Genomic DNA, 19690 nt, shown 5'->3' with positions numbered 1-19690 from the left:
ATCACAATCGATGTTTTCACGTCGGGGCTAATTCCCAGCGTTGTCGAAGGACGCGGAAGAATAAATTTCACACGCACCGATTTTTTTTTTTTAATATTTTGTCCGGTTGCAGCATTGAAATTTTGGCATGGATAAATATTGCGTCATTATGTAAGTGCGCATCGATAAGCCCATGTTTCAGATATCGCCAATTATTCACCGCATTTTCATTCAAATGCAAATGTTCAGAAGCAACACGTTTCAAACAGACAAGTTTTCTTAATTCTGACCTGTTTCGTATTTGCAGAGGAAGTTGTGTTATTTCTGTGGTTGATTGTACCTCGTTGTCCCGTACGATATGTTGGAAAGAGGAGCGTTCGTTAAAATAATCGAACTGACCTGTTAACCGACCTGTTAAACGAAATGCATCCTTTATACGTGCGTACTTCTTTTCAGATCGATGTTGGCGCGCAGTTTGTTGGTTAAAAGAACTTTTATTTCTTATTGGTAAATAAAAGCGAGAAATTACCTGTCGAGTATATCGCGCGCGGTCCTGTTCGAAGCACAGTCAGAGAGTAGAAAGGGTTTTTCTAATCGCTTGTATCACGACCACGTCCTCTCGTTGCAGCTGGTGGCGACTCGTAGCAGGGAATTACTGAAACTACCAAGTTACCGAGCTGAGGCTTGAATCTAGATACCTATTCAAAACTTGAATCGTTTTCCACTGACTCAAACTCCATCTAACTTCATCTAACCGAGATTCGAACCCGTTTGGAGCAAGAAATCTTTCTGTGACACTGCCAGATAGTGCGTTTAGTTGTATTACCGACGAGGTATTCCATATCTGTTACCATTTATGCTTATTTCAAGCTGCAACTTCATATTCTAGCCATGATACTCGTAAGAGGGCGCTAATGTAAAGCAAGATGGTAAGACCAACAGTCTTTGTTAATATGTCATCAGTGTCTATACTGTCTACAGCATTGTAGCTTGGAATCTCCGGATAATTTTGTGTCATACGAGGATAAACAAAAGTATATTCAATAGAAAACTCTCTGTAAATATTTCATTATAATAACGAGAATGTTATATCTCACAATTTTCGTTTGGAGTATTTTAGTGTGCCAAGGTATAATGTTTTATCTTGATGCAACAGGGCGTGGCTGAAACGTGTTTGCTGCTTTGGTTTAACAACATTCAAATTGCAGGAAACACTTTGTACTGTTATAGATGTAACAGTAATCATCCCGGCTGCGGGACACCTTTAAATTGGTTATGGTATTGGGGAGAGACTTGTCCAGAGTATGATGACAAGTGTGTAAAGATAATCGAGCGTAAAGGAGGTAATGACTCATGTTGTGTACAATGATTATTTTTCAACATCTTTGATTGATTCCTTTAAAATTATATCAACATATAACTAAACTTTTTCAGCTGAGACAGTCATTACACGTGAATGTTTGAGTTCTGTACGTAGCTTCAGAACAGATATTCCTGCTGATCATTATGAAGGTTGTAGACCTGCTGCTAAAGATGTGCGATTGGGGCATTATGTCAATAACACCATTCACCAGTTAGATATTCACCGTGATTATTACGATGAGGTTACATGGTGTTTCTGTTATTTTGATCACAGATGTAATAGCGCAGGGAATATTGCTGTTTCGATGCTACTTGTATTTCTAGGAACTCTTACGTACTATTTTACATCTTGAAAATGAATTTCAAACAATTTTCGCCAAATATCTCTTGCAGAATCTCATATTTACTTTTTATACTTATGTAGAATTAAAATTAACTATTTGGCATATCAATTTTATTGATTTAGATTATATATGAACTTATAGATCTGTTATAATTTTGATTATAAAGAACATGCATCTATAGCACTTAAAAAGTTAATAATATTGAAGTGCATTATGTACAATTAACATGAGTTAAAATACATATAAGATAATAGACTATATATAGATTAAATATTTTGTATTAATATAACTAGTATAAAATTCAGTATATCAAAATTCTAAAATTGTGAATTTTGAACATAAGTTTTTTGACATCGTTTCTGATATTACCAGATCTTGTGTATGTTTTCAATGTTTATGTAAGTTTTAGTCATTTAAAGATAAATGAATATATCCCTATATGTTCATATATAATTTTATTGATATGCCAATAAAAAATTAACTATTTGGTATATCAATTTTATTGATTATAGTATATAATTTTAGATTATATATGAACATATAGGGATATATTAATTTATCTTTAAATGACTAAAACTTACATAAACATTGAAAACATACACAAGATCTGATAATGTCAGAAACGATGTCAAAAAACTTAATTTAATATAACTTATGTTCAAAATTCACAACAATTTTAGAATTTTAATATACTGAATATTTATACACGTTATAATAATACAATATATTTAACCTATATATAGTCTATTGTTTTATAAATATATATTTTAACTCACGTTAATTGTACATAATGCACTTCAATATTATTAACTTTCTAAGTGCTATGGATGCATATATGTTCTCTATAAATTTCTTCTACTTATACTTTCGACACACATCAATTGTGATGCATATATCAATGACTGTAACAAGAAACATTTCATTTGGCTTAGCTGATGATGCTTTCGATCTTTGAAAAATTATTTTTCTTTTATCAATTAATTTACGACAATACAAGGTATTCAGTCCTCAACAATTGTTTAGGTTTGGGACATTCCGCATCCGAAATGTTAATATACACTTACATAGAATCGTATAAATTTATATGTTAACATATACATAGTATTTTCTAAAAAGAGATTATTACACATCGCACAGCCGTCCATTAATATAATAGGTGAAAAATAATAAAATACATATAAAATAACTATATGTATAACGTATGTTATATAAGATTGCATTAAACATTAAGCTTAATATGCTATAGCTATTATATGTGTAAGTATTATTAAATAAGTATTTTTACAAAAAGAAAGTTAATAAATATCGCACAGCCGTCCATTCATGCAATTATACGACTTTATGTAAAAGGAAAGTTATAGTTCATTTTAATCTTTAGAATCTCTACATAATATAGTACAAATTTGTTCTTTCTACATTATTGTACATACACATTTTATTATTATGCTTTTATGCTTTTATGCTATTATGCTTTTATATCGAATATTTTTATAAATTTATAATACCATAATATAAAAAATGTATAAAGTATATATATTGCCTACATAATTCATTCCCCTCAAACAACGTGTGGAATATTTGGGAAATTCATTTCCCAAATAATGTGTTACGAATATTTTGCAGAAAATATTTGCAAATAAGAGAACCACACCCTTAGCAAATCAGAGTTTTCAAATAATTTATTTATATATCGATTATATAGATGTTTTCTATACGCAGATGTTAATTTTTTTGAGAAGTCTATTTAAATTTTAACCATATGCAGATTTTCTATCTGTTTTTTATCAGTTTTTCATCGCTATTAATTTTATTAAACGAGGAGCGCATGTGAAAGAGCACAAAGACTATAATCATTACATGTTATTTTGTTTGGTATATGCTTCTTTAAAATATATAAAAGCTTTCTCTATCGTCTGTAGCGTATCGCCTATGAAAGAAAATTAACGGGTAAGAATAGATGAATAATTTAAATGACGTTTCAGTACAGACAGTAATTGCGATATTCTTTCCCGTGGTATTCACCGCCGCCCATCGGGAAGGATTTCACCGTAAAATGGAAACTTCCCAGCACACATTATAGCATATTACATATATATATATATATATATATATATATATATATAATGTGAAGATATATTTTTTAATTATTATATCAATTAATATTTTATTGTTATTGAACCTTATATCAAAGTAAATTGTTCGAATCATTGAAAAGAATTTTAAGTTTTTCTATATATTAAAATATCAAGATGAAATTACTGAAAATACGAAAATGACGTACACAGGGTGTCCTATTTTAATGTCCTACCCCAAATAACTCTTCAGTATTGAAGTTTCAAGGAAAATGATCTGAATAAAAGTTGTAGGAATTAAAGTGAGCTACCTTATAATGACCTTGACTTTGACCTTGACCTCTATTTTCAAGGTCATTTGAAGGTCAACTTGCGTTTTTTTAATGGGAACCCTTCTTTTTTATTACACTGTTTTCTTCTATTAGTTAATTTGAACAACTTTTGTCTAAAATATTTTTTTATTTATCTAATATTTTTGGAGATATTTGAGGAAAACTTGATAACTTTTTCAGTATTTAATTTACGATATCTGTAATATTTTGGAAGAAATTACTAAACTTTCTGTTAAGTTCAAGAATATGTTAAAGGCCGCTTTGTTAACATATTTTTGGAAATTAAAATATCAAAAATAAAATCAGAACTTTTCTTCCGACAAATAATTAGCGAGATATCGTAAGTTAAATATTGAAAAAGTTATCAAGTTTTCCTCAAACATCTCGAAAAATATTAGACAAATAAAAAAATGTTTTAGACAAAAATTAACTAGTAGAAAAAAACAGTGTAATAAAAAATAAAGGTTCCCATTTAAAAAACGCAATTTGACCTTCAAATGACTTTGAAAATAGAGATCAAGATCAAAATCAAGGTTATCATAAGGTAGCTAATTTAAATCCCTACAACTTTTATTGAGATTATTTTCCTTGAAACTTCAATACTGAAGAGTTATTTGGGGTGGGACATTAAAATGGAACACCCTGAATATGCTTGCGCCTTTACGTTATTGTATCATACCGAATTACAGCTATTATAGTGACTTTAAAATAGCTTGAACATTTAACAAAATCTGTCATTAAAAAGTCGCGCGATGTTAGTGGCATAATCTATATGCGAGTATATCTTACCAAATTACGAGATCACTTGGGGGAGATTTTAAGATAGTATTTAATCTAAATAAGCTGTTAATATAATAATTTAGTAATTTATATGATACAGTGCAGAGAACTCTTCTTTATCAAAACTCGCCGAAACTACACTGTCTTGTTTAAACTTGATCGCTTTAGTCATCGAACATTACTCGCATTGCAGTTAAGTAGGAGAATATAGTTGACAGATACTGAAACATTTATGATATCAAAGAAATATATTTTTATTTTCGCCAAATAATTATTATATGTGCATTTATCTTTGTTGCAATATGTATATTGCAAATGCATTTTGGCAAATTATCGAGAAATCTTAGCGATTGTTGAAGCTACTCTATATCTCACCGATGCGTAATAATGTAAAGATAGCGTAGGTAGACCGCAGGGCAACGCAACAATAATTGGTTTCTGGCTTCTTAAGATAACCATTTGCACGCTTTTCCTGAAATGATTTGATTCTTCGTACCAGTCCATTTCAAATGCTGCTTGCGCCATGCCGCTGCTCTAAAAAAAGATGTCATGAAATAAGGACATTCAGTTACGTCATTTTTTATAAATAATGGACTCACTGTATGAATTAAATGTTCGGCTGGCCACGTATACATAAATACCTCCATTAATCCGTTGAAGGCTAAGAAGACAAATTGAATTGTCAATAATAACGATGTTCCCTGTTTAGACACACAGATAAATAATTATATTACAATTCTGAATTTCTCTTCTCCATATGAGGAGTATGCAGAAACGCTAAGCGGATTTACGAAATTGTACTTACTGCAATGATAATAAGGCCGATTGTTATCAACGATAAAGTAGTAAAAAATACAGTTCCCAATGCAAAAGGACGAACTGTTAGAGCAATTTCCGTTGTGTATCTAGAATATTGTTATTTATATTATTATTTCATAATTTATAATTTGTTTCACGTGTATGCTGTTATTCCTGGGCTTATACCGGCCGGTTACTGGCTTAAATGAAGAAAGGATTAAAACTCTGGGAGATAATATCAGTCACAGTGTGAAGCAACGTGATATGTGATAGGCGTTATTCAGACTTTATTGTCACATCATCAGATTATCTCATCATCATGTTGTCACAGAGCTATTGAAATGTATATATAAAAGCTATTTTTAATTTATATATAAAATTTTTTCACAATGACTGATACTTTTCTCGAAAATATGTCAATCTTTTCCACTAAAAATATATGTGACGCGCGAGCGTAAACATAGTCAGTCAGAATTATCTTGACTCTAAGTGTAAAAGTAACGACATCATACTCGAGTAAATGTTGATGTTTCTCGATGCACTTAACGAAATCGTAGATGTTTGTTATTGTTCGCAAATTCTCAGTCAACAATCTGAATCTCGCAGATGCCAGCCAGAGCAGCAGTGCCATGAAAACATTGACCGAGAAATGCCCGGCTAATTGCAGGATTATGATAATTTGATGTACATATGTAATAACTCTCAGCGGTTGACGAGACTCATCGAACGGAAAATCGGCAGGTGTTGGGAGTGATTGGTCCTGCACAATAGGTCCCATTATCAAAGCAAAAAGAGCCACATACAACGAAACTATGCAAAAACCGTAAAAGCTGGCATATTTATCGATGTAATTTCGCTGGATAATCGCTTCTTCGTGAGGCTCGATTAGCGAACAAAAGTTCTCCATTTCGTACGTAACGCACTGCAATTCGTCGAAACATTAAAACAAAGTCGTATTGACTGAGGATGTGTGAAGAAGACAAGGAAAAAAAAAGGAATTGTGAAAGAGGGAAAAAGAGAGGGAGACATCTTTTATATATCTTTAAGAAACAATATCCATGTTAGTTACTTGTAAGCGTCGATAAATAATTACGTGGCACAAAATATTCCAAATAATGTGGATGCAAGGGAATACACCCAGAACTGATTTTACAAAGAGATTAAGGTCATACAGATTATTCACAACAGCGTACAACATTGATGCCATCCCGGTCACGATGAATATCATAGAGATGAGCTGATATAACTTCATGCACAGCATCTTGCCTGTACTAGCGTTCTTTGGCAGCGGCCAAAACCATATGAGAAATAGACTCAACTTTACGATGGCAATCACCTTCTTCAGTGTTACTTTCAGTTGCATAGTTACGCTGAATCGTTGTACAATAGTATCGTAGATGACTAATGTTTATCAGGAATCATTTTCCTCATTGTGTGCGGATAATCGACAATAGAAGAATTTGCGATGAGAAATACGAATTGAATACACGATACAGCGAGGTTTTATTTCATTCGAGAAGCTCTATACATCGTGTCATAAATTTTTATTCGACGCTGGATATATAGCGTAGATAATATTCGTGCAAAATGTGCGATGAAAATGGAAGCTTGAAAGGTCTAGAGTTAATATTTACTATCCTATTTCCCCTTGATATAAGTCAGACAGCGTGAGTTATAACGAATTAAATTAATGTATGCTTTTACAGACATGCTGAAATGTAAAACGTCAGTCGAACACAAGATAGCTCTGATAGTGTAGAATTTTCAACACCACTTATAATCTATAGTCTGAATGCAAGCGACAAGAGAGGTGAATAATTTAGCCGACGTTATTTGGAGATAATTTGCACTTGTTAAATTATTGTTTCAGAAGGTACACACTGAATAGTAAGACATCTATCGCCAACCTGAATATTGTAGAGATGAGTGGAAGGTGAGAAAGATATTTCCTTCATCTCGTGTTTACACCCACAATGTGTATTGCGCAAGCTTATACCAGGTTTGTAAATATGAAATCGGAATTTTTGTATAGAAAATACATGTTTATTGTATGAAAATGATAAAAAATATTTTATTCGAAGTATTGCCCATCGCCAGCTATATATTTTTCCCACCCTGTCTGACAATTTGTGGATGCCACGCCAAAAAACTGTTGCTCTTTTGAGGCAAACCCGTCATCGAGCCATTTTCGTACATTTTCGTAAGAAGTGAAGCGCTGCTCAGCAAGTGCGTGTCCCATCGATGCAAATAAGTAGTAATCGGACGGAGCCAAGTCTGGTGAGTAAGCCGCATGCGAAAGTATTTCCCAACTAAACGCCTCAATCGTTTCCTTGACCAGTTTTGCTGTGTGTGATGGTGCATTATCATGAAGCAAAATCACTTTGTGTTGTCTTTTTTGATATTCTGGTCGTTTTTCACGCAAAGCTTGATTCAAATCGATCATTTGTTGTCGGTAGCGTTCAGTATGAACGGTTTCGCCAGGTTTTAGCAGCTCATAATAGATCACACCCTTCTGATCCCACCAAACACAGAGTATTGTCTTCCGTCCATAGCGATTTAGCCTTGCAGTCGATGTCGATGGTTCGCCTGGAACCATCCACCCATGATCTTTTACGCTTAGGATTCTCAAAATATATCCACTTTTCATCGCCAGTCACAATTCGATGGAGAAATGACTTTCTTTTGTACCTAGCGAGCAGCATTTCTCAAGTGGTTTTTCGGTTTTCCTGCTGTCTTTCATTCAGTTCATGTGGAACCCATTTTCCCATCTTCTGGATCTTTCTCATGGCTTTCAAACGTATGGAGACGGCTTCTCGTGTCACATTTAATTGATCCGCGAGTTGTTGTTGCGTTTGAGCGTTATCCTCATCCAACAATGCTTGCAATTCGCTGTCTTCAAACTTTTCCGGTGGTCTTCCACGTTCTTCGTTTCTCACGTCAAAATCGCCACGTTTGAATTTTTTAGACCACTCAAAGCACTGTGATTTATCAAGAGCATGCTCACCGTAAGCTTCGACAAGCATTCGATGCGATTCTGCAGCAGTTTTCTTCAAATGGTAACAGAAAATCAATGCTGTCCGCAAATCGTAGCTTCCAGGCACAAAATTCGACATGTTCAACGCTATTACAAACTATGCTGTTGTATGAAACTTGTATTGTTGTGAGTTGAAAATCTTTATCAGATGTCAACAAATGGAAATGGCGCCAATGACGCGGTTTGACGGTAACTACATTGACAGCTAGGGCCATTTATGGGCAAATTCCGGTTTCATATTTACAGACCTGGTACAATACGAAATTTGCTGGCATAATCTATATATACCTTATCAAGTTACGAGATCTTACTAGAGAATTTTTACGGTAATATTTAATCTAAATAAGCTACCTATTTATAAGCTACTAATACAATAATTTAATAATTTATATGATACAGTGCAGAAAAAACTCTTCTTCATCAAAACTTATCGAAACTACACTCTTTTGTTTAAACTTGATCGTTTTGCTCTTCGAACATCATTCGCATTGTAGTGAAGTAGGAAAATATAGTTGATAAATACTGAAACATTTATGATATTAAAGAAATATATTTTTTTTCGCTAAATAATTATTATGTGTGCATTTATCTTTGTTGCAATATATAAAATGCAAATGTTGGCAAATTATCGAGAAATCAGTTGTCGAAGTCACGCAATAACTCACCGATGCGTAATAATGTAAAGATAGCGAAGGTAGACCACATGGCAACGCAACAATTATTGGTTTCTGGCTTCTTAATATAATTATTTGCACGTTCTTCCTGAAATTATCTGATTCATCGTACCAGTTCATTTCAAATGCTGCTTGCGCTATGTCACTGCTCTAAAAAAAGATGTTATGAAATAATGACATTATAATACATTGTTTACAAATAACGGACTCACTATGTGAATTAAATGTTCGGCTGGCCACGCATACATAAATACCTCCGATAATGCGCTGAAGGCTAAGAAGATAAATTGAATTTTCAGTGGTAACGATGCTCCCTGTTTAGACGCACAGATATGATAAGTAATTATATTACAATTCTGAATGACAATTTCTCTTCTCGATATCGGGAATATACAGAAACGCTAGATAAATCTACGAAATTGTACTTACTGCAATCATAATAAGACCAAATACTATCAACGACACGGTACTAAAAAACACAGTTCCCAATGCAAAAGGACGGACTGTAAGAGCAATTTCCCTTGCGTATCTAAGATATTGTTATTTATATTATTGTTTCATAATTTGGTATTTTGTTTCACGTGTATGCTGTTATTTGCGGGCTATGTTTAGTTATGGGCACTTATGGGCAAAAACGTTAACTGAATACTTTGCATATGAAGCTTCTCAACGAGCATGTTATTATAGTAAATGATATCCAGCTTTCATAAATTTACACGAATGAAACGTAGAAAATATACGTATACATTTGTAACATAATAAAATACTGAAAACAGCATTCCTGTCAATGCGGTGAAATGTCTAATACAAAGCGCCAAAAATATAACTATATATTTGTATATATGCTAGGAAATTTGAGAAACTAGCGAAATGTTACTGGTTTAAATGAAGAAGAGATTGGAACTCTGGGAGATGGTGTCAGTCACAGTGAGAAACAAAGCTTACGTGATAGACTCAGATATTTATTATCACATCATCAGATTATCTTATCATCACGTTGTCACAGACCTCTTGAAATTTATATATAAAAGCTATTTTTAATTTATATATAAAATTTTTTCACGATGACTGATACTCTCCACGAAAATATATCAATCTTTTCCTCTGAAAATACATAAATATAATAAATATATTATATATAATATAAATATAATATAAATATACTGAAAATATAAATATAGTAGCGGGCGAGCGTAATGTAATCAGTCAGAATCACCTTGGCCCCCTAAGTGTAAAAGTAACGACATCATACTTAAGTAAATGTTGATGTTTCTCGATGCACTTTATGAAATCGTAGATATTCGTGATTGCTCGTATATCCTCGGTCAACAATTTAAATCTCGCAGATGTCAGCCAGAGCAGCAGTGCCATGAAAGCGTTGACTGACAACTGCGCGGCTATTTGCAACCCCACGACAATTTGATGTACGTATGTAATAGCTCTCAGCGGTTGACGAGACGCGTCGAACGGAAAATCGGCAAGTACTGGGAGTGGCTGGTCCAACACAATAGGCCCCGCGAACAGAGCAAAAAGAGTCATGTAGAACGAAGCTATGCAAAGGCCGTAAAAGCTAGCATATTTATCGATGTAATTTCGCTGAACAATCGCTTCTTCGTGAGGCTCGATTAGCGAGCAAAAGTTCTCCATTTCGGACGTAACGCACTGCAATCCGTCAAAGCATTAAAATAAAGTCGTATTGACTGAAGATGTTTGAAGAAGTCAAAGAAGAAGAAAAGGAAGAGAGAATGAGAGAAAAGGAGAGGACAACAACTTTTATATATTTAAAAAAACAATATTTATGTTAGTTACTTGTAAGCGTTGATAAATAATTACGTGGCACAAAATATTCCAAAGAACGTGGCTGCAAGGGAATAGACCCAGAGCAGATTGTACAGCGAGATTTGGGTCATTTAGATTTTTCACCAGAGCATATAATATTGATGATATCACGGACACGGTGAGTGTCGCAGAGACGAACTGATACAACTTCATACACCGCATCTTGCATGTACTAACGTTCTGTGGCAACGGCCAAAACCATATTACAAATAGACTCAATTTCACGATGTCAATCACCCTTTTCAACGTTACTTTCGCTTGCATGATTACGCTGAGTCGATGCACAATAGTATCGTAGACTACTACTGTTTATCAGGAATTATTTTTCGCATTGTGTGCGGACAATCAACGATGCAAGAATTTGCGATGAGAAAAATATCATCAGAATTGAATACACGATACAACGTGGTTTTACTCGAGAAACTCTACACATCGTGCCATAAATTTTTATTCGATGCTGGATATACAGTGTAGATAATATTTGTATAAAATATACGATGAAAATGGGAGCTTGAAAGGTCTAGAGTTAATATTTATTATTCCGCTTCTCTCGTTGGTATAAGTCGGACCGTACGCGTGAGTTGTGACGAATTAAATTAATGTATGCTTTTGCAATCTTGCTGAAATATAAAACGTTAGTCCAAGTAACATAAGATAGCTCTCATAATATAGAATTCTCAACGCCATTCATAGTGTATAGTCTGAATGCAGGGAATGAAGAGAGGTGAATAATTTATCTGACATTATTTCAAGATAATCTGTAACTGTTAAGTTATCGTTTCAGAAGGTACACACTGAATAGTAAGCCATTCTATCGCCAACCGGAATATTGTAGAGATGAGTGGAAGGTGAGGAAGATATTTCTTTCAACTCGTTTTTACACCCACAGTGTGTATTGCGTAAGTTTATATAATACGAAATTTGCTGATGGTTTTGCTACAAATATTTTGTTGTGTTTAAACGGATAATCTGTTCAATTATTGTGCATGATGATTTTAATTTTTGAAACTAAATTCTAATTACAAGCTTCTACATTTTTATTTTTTCTTTTTCATTTCGACATGGAATACCTTATTAGAATGTAAAGAGCTTTTTCTCGTTAAAACCTTATCAATTATTTTTTTCATTCGAACATTGTGCGTAACATGGTGAAGTAAGAGGTTATAGTTGAAAGATACTGAAATATTAATCATGTCTTGCAGAAAAATAGCTTTTTTCTACGTATTTAATATATTTATCAGCTGTCTCATTTATTCTATTCGATATATTTTTGTCATTTTCTATTTTATATATAATATGTATGAGAAAATGAGGTTTTTAAACAGACGAAAAAATGGCACGTGGGTTTACGTGAAGTGAAAAATCTGTCGAGTAAGGACTCATAATCGCGTAATAATTTAAGGATACAGATAATCGCATTGTAATTTATTCGTTTTCGGTATACTTATAATGTAAATCAAAGTTCAACTGGCTGCGCATACATAAATATTTTAAACAATGCACTCATGCCTAAATAAATATCTGCCAAAAATTTCTTATGTATTTTTAATGTTAATGGTAACCCTCGTATTTAAACAAATATATACATTTTTTATCGTTTTCACAATGATTATTATACAGCAACGTATTATTTATAGAAGCACTAAGAACCATTATGTTCGCTGCCAAAGTAAATTTTAATATTGATAATGAATTTGTAATAAAAGTCGAATAGTTAATATAATAATCAGGTATATCGTGTGTCGCGTACTTATTATAATTAATTAAAGAGTAGAGCTATATAAAATGATAATGTGCTCGCGAGTGTTGATCTCATCGTTTTAACATATTTATGTGTAATTCACTCAGAAAAATTCGGTATTACGATTTTTCCGTTAATATTTAAATGTTTCGTAGCTTGCTTTTTACATATTTCTCACATAACATTTTGATCATACGCCATTATAATTAGGACATTTACAAAAGATACTACCGAATTATGCTCGCTATAATGCAAATGAGGTCGCATATGATTAAGCTAACAGTAGCGAGCACAGACGGCCAGTTGCAAAAAGACTAAGAGTTACTTGTTTCGCATATTCAGAGAATTACATTACCTAACTACAAAATATTGCATTACATTACACAATTAGAAAATGTGCGGAATTTGATTTCGGAAATTATTGAATGAGATGCAAACTGCAATTATAGTTTTATTGGCGGTCTCTGTTGATTGTGTTAAAGATGCATGTAATAATGATTTATTCGAGTAATTTTCTTATGTTTTCTAATGCATTCTATGAAGTCATAAATGTTCGTTATTTGTCGAAATTCCTCGTTTAGCGGTCGAAATTTTGCCGATAACAACCGCGGCAAAATGTCGGAACTGAATGCGTCGTACAGCACTGTTTTACTCGACAAATTTTACCATGCATTGTCTTCTAAATTTTTCTTACATGTTGGGAACTGTCCTCTTGGAGTATCATTACAAGTAAACAATGAGTGAAAGCGCGGAAAGACTACAATCGTTACTCATTATGTTGCTTAATACACGTTCCCCTTTGAGATGTAAAATTTCTCCCCATAGTCGTACACTCATACGGTCTATAGTATAAAATTAAGTGGAGCAATGAATAATTTAGCCGACGTTTCAGAATTTAAACATAATAATTGTAATATTATCGCTAGCCGGTAGCTCTTGCTTGCCGACGGAAGGTTTTACGGTAAACTGAAACCTTGTGAGGCAATAATTATGAAGTGAAGATAACATTTTCCTGTAATTCATGCGCACGCAAGATACGAATTTTATTAGACATTTGTAGTTGGATATGTAGAAATTAATCTTATGATTTAAGGTTTAAAATATTCTCGTCGAACTTCGTCACTGGAGATACCTTAAGGTTAACCAAGACGTTTGGTTAACGTTTACAAGTCCTAACTTTTGTCTTATTTATATGGAAAACGTGTCTTCTGCTACGTAGTTTTTTTTTTATTTTTTTTACTGTTTTAAATCTACTAATAATACTGCAAGATGCAACTTAACATATTACTCAACACGATATTACTTTTTCTATATTCCTTTAAAATGTACAAATCGCGATTTTGCGCATCACGATGTGTGTCGCAAAGTTCTCACACGTAATTTGTTTACTCGGTAACATAAAAAGCAGCTAACTATCCAGCGAGCATTTTTTAATAATGTTTAATGTATTAATTTGTTATCGAAATATGCTTACTGTACAATAGTGCTTATATTTAAATATTCCCGAGAATTACAACGAATAACCATTCACTACTATCCGCTGCGAGTTACGGTAGTCCGATGCAGCCTTATGATAAAGCGTTATCAATCTTATCATCAGTTAATACGTCGGATATCGTGCAATCCACGCGTTGATTTCTAACAATGGAAAACAAACTGATAACTATCGCAGTATCACAATCACCCGATCGTCAAAAGCGACTTGTCACCGCACTCGCATCGCAACATGATAATTTGACAAAAGCAACTGTTAAAATGTTTTTCATACCCGAAAACATTATTTGTTCTGCAACAGGTGCCACACATACGACGGATTATACGAGAACGGCCGGCAAGTTATCGCGGCCTTTTACCCTGCGACCGATCGAGAGTGAATCGAGCGAGTGCTGGGATAATTAATATTTGCGTTTGATAATTAATTCGCATTGTCCCAACCATTCTCGGCTAATCCGCGACGATTCACGAGCTTTCGGTGGCAAAAGTTCCGAAAACACGTTGCCGAGTTTGCAACTGACGTGGCGGTTAGTCTGCTAATGCAAGCGCGAATCTTAACGCGATGCACCATCTTCTCTTCTCCCGCGCGCGCGCGCGTGCGAACGACAAAGTACTCCCAGCTTCCGCAACTTCGACTCATAACGAGTCCTACTAATTAGTGCGTCGTCTCGCTACCGTGTACTATCCCGTTGTGATTTCATTCCGGGCGCCGCCGCCGCTCCAACTTACGACGCGGGCGTAATGGATTCGCGCGACGAGTGCCCTCGAAATTCCCCAGTAAGCTCTTTCGCAGAACGTAAAACCCGACTGCCTCATGCCTTAAAGAAGCGTTCCGAATTTGCAATGCACTGAGAGAGCGTCGTTCGTCTCGCGCGCGGGTGTGAACGTTGGTTTGGTGCGCCGAGCATTTCTGATCATAACCCGTGAAAGTTCGAGACCGTATTAAACTTTATATTGCCGTTCGCCGAGAGGAGGAGCCTTATACATGGCTTTATACTGCTTCGCGTCCACGTTGCGACACGAATTTACGGGCGACGTTTCGTTACGGTCAGGACGCGCTGAATCTTCCTTTCTTCTTTTTTCTGCTTTCTTTCTTTCGACTGCACCGTGACTACAGCTTTATCATTGCCACCTGACCGCCACTGCGGAGTTTCGTTTTAGCATCGAGACCACCGACTGGGATTGGATTTCTAATTTTGCCGGTATCGCACAACGAAGGGCGTCAGTCTTTCCCTTGTCGCGGATATTCTGCACTTGTAGAAATATTTTATACTCGGCCTGTGTGCCGCAAGTATTATTCGCTGCGAACTCCAAGGATCAGAGAGGTCCTGGGATCCGAAGATTGCTGGTTTTCAGTGTTAAACGTGCAAAAGAGGATTATCGTTGAAAGGTTTTGATGCCCCAAACTGCGCCCAGACAGTTATTTGATGGGCAAACTCTGTTATCGAACGCAGTTGTAATTAAAAATTTTATTTGGCCTCCGGTTAAAAGTCAATTTCGGCGAATATTTGAAACGCGTCTATCGCATAGCGTTCTCCGATACAATCGATGAGAGGCTTTATCACCGATTACATTTTGGTTCATACGACCAGCGATCCCGTTAGTTTCGATTGCTTTCGGCCGGTGTAATAACACGAGACTTTTATAAACGACTTTTTATGTACATTGTTCACGTGTGCGAGGGACGTGCCGGGAACTAAGGGCTGATTGGCCATAGTGAAAAAAACAAGACAAAAAAGAAGCGAATGCGATCAGTACGAGAAAATACACTGAGAAAAAAGTATATGATATTTGGAATTATAATGATATAGTAACTAAATTATAGTGCAAAATATCATATTTATAGTAAGTATTTACCATAATATCGGTAATAATTACGATATAGGCATAGTATAACCAACCATATAATAATTTTACTAAGAATTATAGTAAGTTAAACTAAAATTATTGTATGGATACAAATATAAAATGCTAGGTAACTCTTGTTATATAGTCAATATTACCAGAATATTTGCTAAATAATGACAGATGTAACTATATGAATATTAAATCTCACTATATTTGTGAATGAGAAATTACCATATATGTGGTAAAAGTAACTGAACAATTATTTAAGACAATCATTGACTACATATTTGTGTTTATTCTACAATATTTTGCAGGTTCCACGAACTATAAAAATATGGTTGACGCTAAAATGAGCTATAAAATATAGTGAGATTATAGTTAATTCAACTATATTTTTCTATCAGTATATGTCTTTTCGTTAAGAGAAGAAATACATGCGGAAAGCTGTTTTCAAGGTTATTTTCACGAATTGTTTTTTAACAGAGACAGTAAGATTAATGAACTTTAAATTTTCACAGTGTATTCATCAATGTTCAAAATATAAAATAAATTTTATTGAATCACAAGAACCGATCCAATTTGTAATTGTAGATAAAAATGCAGTCATCGGTTTGCGAGCTCTATGTTTGCTATCGACATAATTTCGGACCTCTCACTACTCTAAAACCAGAAAATGAGAAAGATTTTTAAAATATACGGTTGCCATTATAACTCGTACCAAAATGAAGGCAGTGAAGCCAAGTTTGGATAAACAATGACTGTACCAAAGAAAAGTATCGAAAATGAAACTTTTCTCAACTTGTAATCATGTTTAAAAAAAATGAATAAAATAAAATATAACTGTCTACTGTATATTGTGTAAAAATTTCAAGTTATTCGGTTCAGTAGTTTTGCGTAATCGTGTTGACTGTTTAAGAAAATGGTATTTCCAGATAAACGCGTTTAAAGTTTTATGTTTACTTTCCATATAGATAGTGACAAATTTATTTTATACTTTGAACATTGATGAATGCACTGTGAAGATTTCAAGTCCATTGATCCTACCGTTTCTGTTAAAAAAATTCGTAAAGAAATAACCTTGAAAACGGTCTGCTTCGCATATAATTCCCTCATTAAATTTCAACGCTGCCTTTTCGAGCGGCCGCCGCTGGAACGAAGACATCGTCGCCGCGGAGCGACTCTAGCTTCCTTACCATCTCGTCGAAGAACGTTGCTGTCGCTGCAGCTGTTTTCATTTTCTCATCCGCTTCAAAATGCTACATCGTTGCAAGTTGCTCCGGGCGAAGAGACAAGTAATAATCGGCCGGTGCTGAGTTTGGACTCGTGGATGCTGGGTGATCGAACACATCGTCGCGTCGATGGACCAGTCGAGGGAGCGACGCCGCTTCTTTACGACGAAGGAACGTAAAAGCTGGCGCCTCACCTCGACGAGTATTGAAATTCGAGCGGCGTCATGCGAAAACGTATGAAAATTGAACGCTGATCAATTTCCGCCGGAACATTCCATCCGACAGCCGATCGATTCTTAGTTTCCAAACGACCTGCTGTAATTCCCGCAACAATCGATCGGCGTTTGATTGATTGCCGATTCAACCAATCCCTTTTTTTATTTCAGGTCAAGCATGCTTAAAAAAGCAATAGCCTTCATTACACATATTAGGTCAATCGGAAAGTTCCGTCCGTTTTTTTGCAAAACGTATGGCTTTATTTAAGAAACAAAATGAAAAAGTACATCAATCAAAGTATTGTCCGTCGTTAGCGGTGACTTTTTCCCATCTTTCGGTCAGCAAGCGAATTTCGCGGCGAAAGAATGACTCATCTTTGGAAGCTATCCAGTCAGAGACCCATTTTTCGACGTTTTCATAAGAATTGAAGCATTCCTCAGCAAGTGCGTGTGCCATCGACCGAAACAAGTGGTAGTCGGAAGGGACATAGTCTGCTGAATAAGCCGCATGGGGTAACACTTCCCAGCGAAGTGCTTCTAAGTGCTTCTAAGTGCTTCTTTTCTTGACAGATTTTGTGACGTGAGGCTGAGCGTTGTCATGAAGCAAAATCACTTTATACTGTCTCGTTTCATATTCTCGTCGTTTTTCGTGCAATGCTCGGCTCAAACGGATCATTTGTTCTCTGTAGAGATCCCCTGTGACTGTTTGACCACTTTTCAACAGCTCATGGCACAGCACACCCTTCTGATCCCACCAAACACAGAGCATTGCCTTCTTTCCGTGGATATTCCGCTTTGGCATCAATGTAGAGGGTTGACCGGGATCACAAATAGTTTTCCGACGTTTAGGATTGTCAAAATAAATCCATTTTTCATTCTCAGTGATGATACGATGTGAAAACTCCTTTCTTTGTTGCCTAGTGAGCAGAATTTCGCAGGTGTTTTTTCGCCTTTCAATGTCTCTTGGCTTTAGTTCATACGGGACCCATTTTCCTTCCTTGTAAACCTTTCCTAAGGCTTTCAAACGATCGAAAATGACCGATTGAGCACAATTCAATGCTTCTGCAAGTTACTTTCGCGTTTGATATGGGTCTTCGTCCACCAATGCCTGCAATTCTTCGTCTTCGAATACTCTTGGCCGTCCAGAACGCTCTTTATCCTCTACATCAAAATCACCAATTTTAAAGCGTCGGAACCATTCTCTGCATGTTTTATCGGAAGGAGCATTATCATTATAAACTTCTACAAGCATTCGATGAGCTTCAGCTGCAGTTTTCTCCCAATTGAAGCAAAAGATTAACACTTCGCGCAAATGCCGCTTATTTGGCCCAAATTTCGACATTTTCGATGCAGTGAAAAACAACGTTATTGATGCAAACGTATACTTTTATGTACTGAATGTTATTGACAGATGTCAAAACAAACTGTTAAGCTTCGTTTAGACATTACAGGTTAACGACGGTTCTAGCTATGGCTACTTGTCGCTAAACGGACGGAACTTTCCGATTTACCTAATATATATATATATTTTTTTTTTTTTAGGTCTCGCGCATACATATATATATATATGCAGGTCACATTGGACGCGAGAAGGAGAGAGACGAACTTTGTTCGATTTATTTAGCCGCGCGACACAACGACGCTTTTGTGGATGCAGCGCGCGCGGCTGCATCGTATCGCGTTTCACGCGCGCTTTTTGTCGCAGCGTACGCATGCACGCACGCCGTGTGTGCGCTTATGTCGCGCACTTTGTTGCGCCGCATTATTATTGCGCAACTGCGTTGACAAACACAGCAGCGGCGCGGTTATTCAAGTCGACGTACTCCATTTCAGCGAAATTATCGAGGCCGCCCGGCCGAACACGCTGCGGCGCAATTCCATTATCGCTCGGCGTCGGCGAGCGCGCTCCAAGTTGAAAGCTGTCGGCGTTCGCGCGAGTTTCGTTGCGA

General features: G+C 35.5%; 4 protein-coding genes across 4 annotated transcripts; 1 reads left to right on the top strand and 3 right to left on the bottom strand.

Moving 5' to 3' along the window:
- Nucleotides 1-917: 917 nt before the first annotated feature.
- crim (QVR superfamily protein crim) lies at nucleotides 918-1871 on the top strand. The gene is made up of 3 exons (XM_011138452.3): nucleotides 918-1108; nucleotides 1188-1322; nucleotides 1414-1871. The coding sequence occupies exons 1-3, from the start codon at nucleotides 1063-1065 to the stop codon at nucleotides 1692-1694; spliced, it is 462 nt and encodes a 153-aa protein (XP_011136754.1). The 5' UTR covers nucleotides 918-1062; the 3' UTR covers nucleotides 1695-1871.
- A 2845-nt stretch (nucleotides 1872-4716) lies between these two features.
- On the bottom strand, nucleotides 4717-6688 carry LOC105181601 (odorant receptor 22c). The gene is made up of 5 exons (XM_025298080.1): nucleotides 6180-6688; nucleotides 5675-5774; nucleotides 5469-5570; nucleotides 5245-5403; nucleotides 4717-5090 (listed from the first exon to the last, which is right to left on the bottom strand). The coding sequence occupies exons 1-5, from the start codon at nucleotides 6572-6574 to the stop codon at nucleotides 5034-5036; spliced, it is 813 nt and encodes a 270-aa protein (XP_025153865.1). The 5' UTR covers nucleotides 6575-6688; the 3' UTR covers nucleotides 4717-5033.
- Nucleotides 6683-7732, bottom strand: LOC112588376 (uncharacterized). Its single transcript, XM_025298081.1, has one exon. It carries the CDS (start codon nucleotides 7028-7030, stop codon nucleotides 6710-6712), a length of 321 nt encoding a protein of 106 aa, XP_025153866.1. The 5' UTR covers nucleotides 7031-7732; the 3' UTR covers nucleotides 6683-6709.
- Nucleotides 7733-8928: 1196 nt separating this feature from the next.
- Nucleotides 8929-11086, bottom strand: LOC105181600 (odorant receptor 49b). Its single transcript, XM_011138480.3, has 5 exons — nucleotides 10628-11086; nucleotides 9805-9904; nucleotides 9588-9689; nucleotides 9367-9525; nucleotides 8929-9223 (listed from the first exon to the last, which is right to left on the bottom strand). Exons 1-5 carry the CDS (start codon nucleotides 11020-11022, stop codon nucleotides 9152-9154), a joined length of 828 nt encoding a protein of 275 aa, XP_011136782.2. The 5' UTR covers nucleotides 11023-11086; the 3' UTR covers nucleotides 8929-9151.
- Between the last annotated feature and the right edge of the window lie 8604 nt (nucleotides 11087-19690).

The sequence above is a fragment of the Harpegnathos saltator genome, unplaced genomic scaffold (assembly GCF_003227715.2).
Source record: "Harpegnathos saltator strain DR-91 unplaced genomic scaffold, Hsal_v8.6 scaffold203, whole genome shotgun sequence".
In the NCBI taxonomy this organism is placed as follows: domain Eukaryota; kingdom Metazoa; phylum Arthropoda; class Insecta; order Hymenoptera; family Formicidae; genus Harpegnathos; species Harpegnathos saltator.
The sequence above is the reverse complement of the archived record's forward strand: the minus strand, read 5'-3'. Positions and strand labels throughout refer to the sequence as shown.

Coding starts and splice junctions, on each gene's coding strand:
- LOC105181600 (XM_011138480.3), bottom strand. CDS start 11,022: ATGGAGAACTTTTGCTCGCTAATCGAGCCTCACGAAGAAGCGATTGTT. Junction 9,905..10,627: donor AAACATCAACATTTACTTAA/GTATGATGTCGT, acceptor ACAATATCTTAG/ATACGCAAGGGAAATTGCTC. Junction 9,224..9,366: donor CTTTACATTATTACGCATCG/GTGAGTTATTGC, acceptor TAAATGTTTCAG/TATTTATCAACTATATTTTC.
- crim (XM_011138452.3), top strand. CDS start 1,063: ATGTTATATCTCACAATTTTCGTTTGGAGTATTTTAGTGTGCCAAG. Junction 1,109..1,187: donor GAGTATTTTAGTGTGCCAAG/GTATAATGTTTT, acceptor TTCAAATTGCAG/GAAACACTTTGTACTGTTAT. Junction 1,323..1,413: donor GATAATCGAGCGTAAAGGAG/GTAATGACTCAT, acceptor AAACTTTTTCAG/CTGAGACAGTCATTACACGT.
- LOC112588376 (XM_025298081.1), bottom strand. CDS start 7,030: ATGCAACTGAAAGTAACACTGAAGAAGGTGATTGCCATCGTAAAGTTG.
- LOC105181601 (XM_025298080.1), bottom strand. CDS start 6,574: ATGGAGAACTTTTGTTCGCTAATCGAGCCTCACGAAGAAGCGATTATC. Junction 5,404..5,468: donor CCGAACATTTAATTCATACA/GTGAGTCCATTA, acceptor ATCTTTTTTTAG/AGCAGCGGCATGGCGCAAGC. Junction 5,091..5,244: donor CTTTACATTATTACGCATCG/GTGAGATATAGA, acceptor TAAATGTTTCAG/TATCTGTCAACTATATTCTC.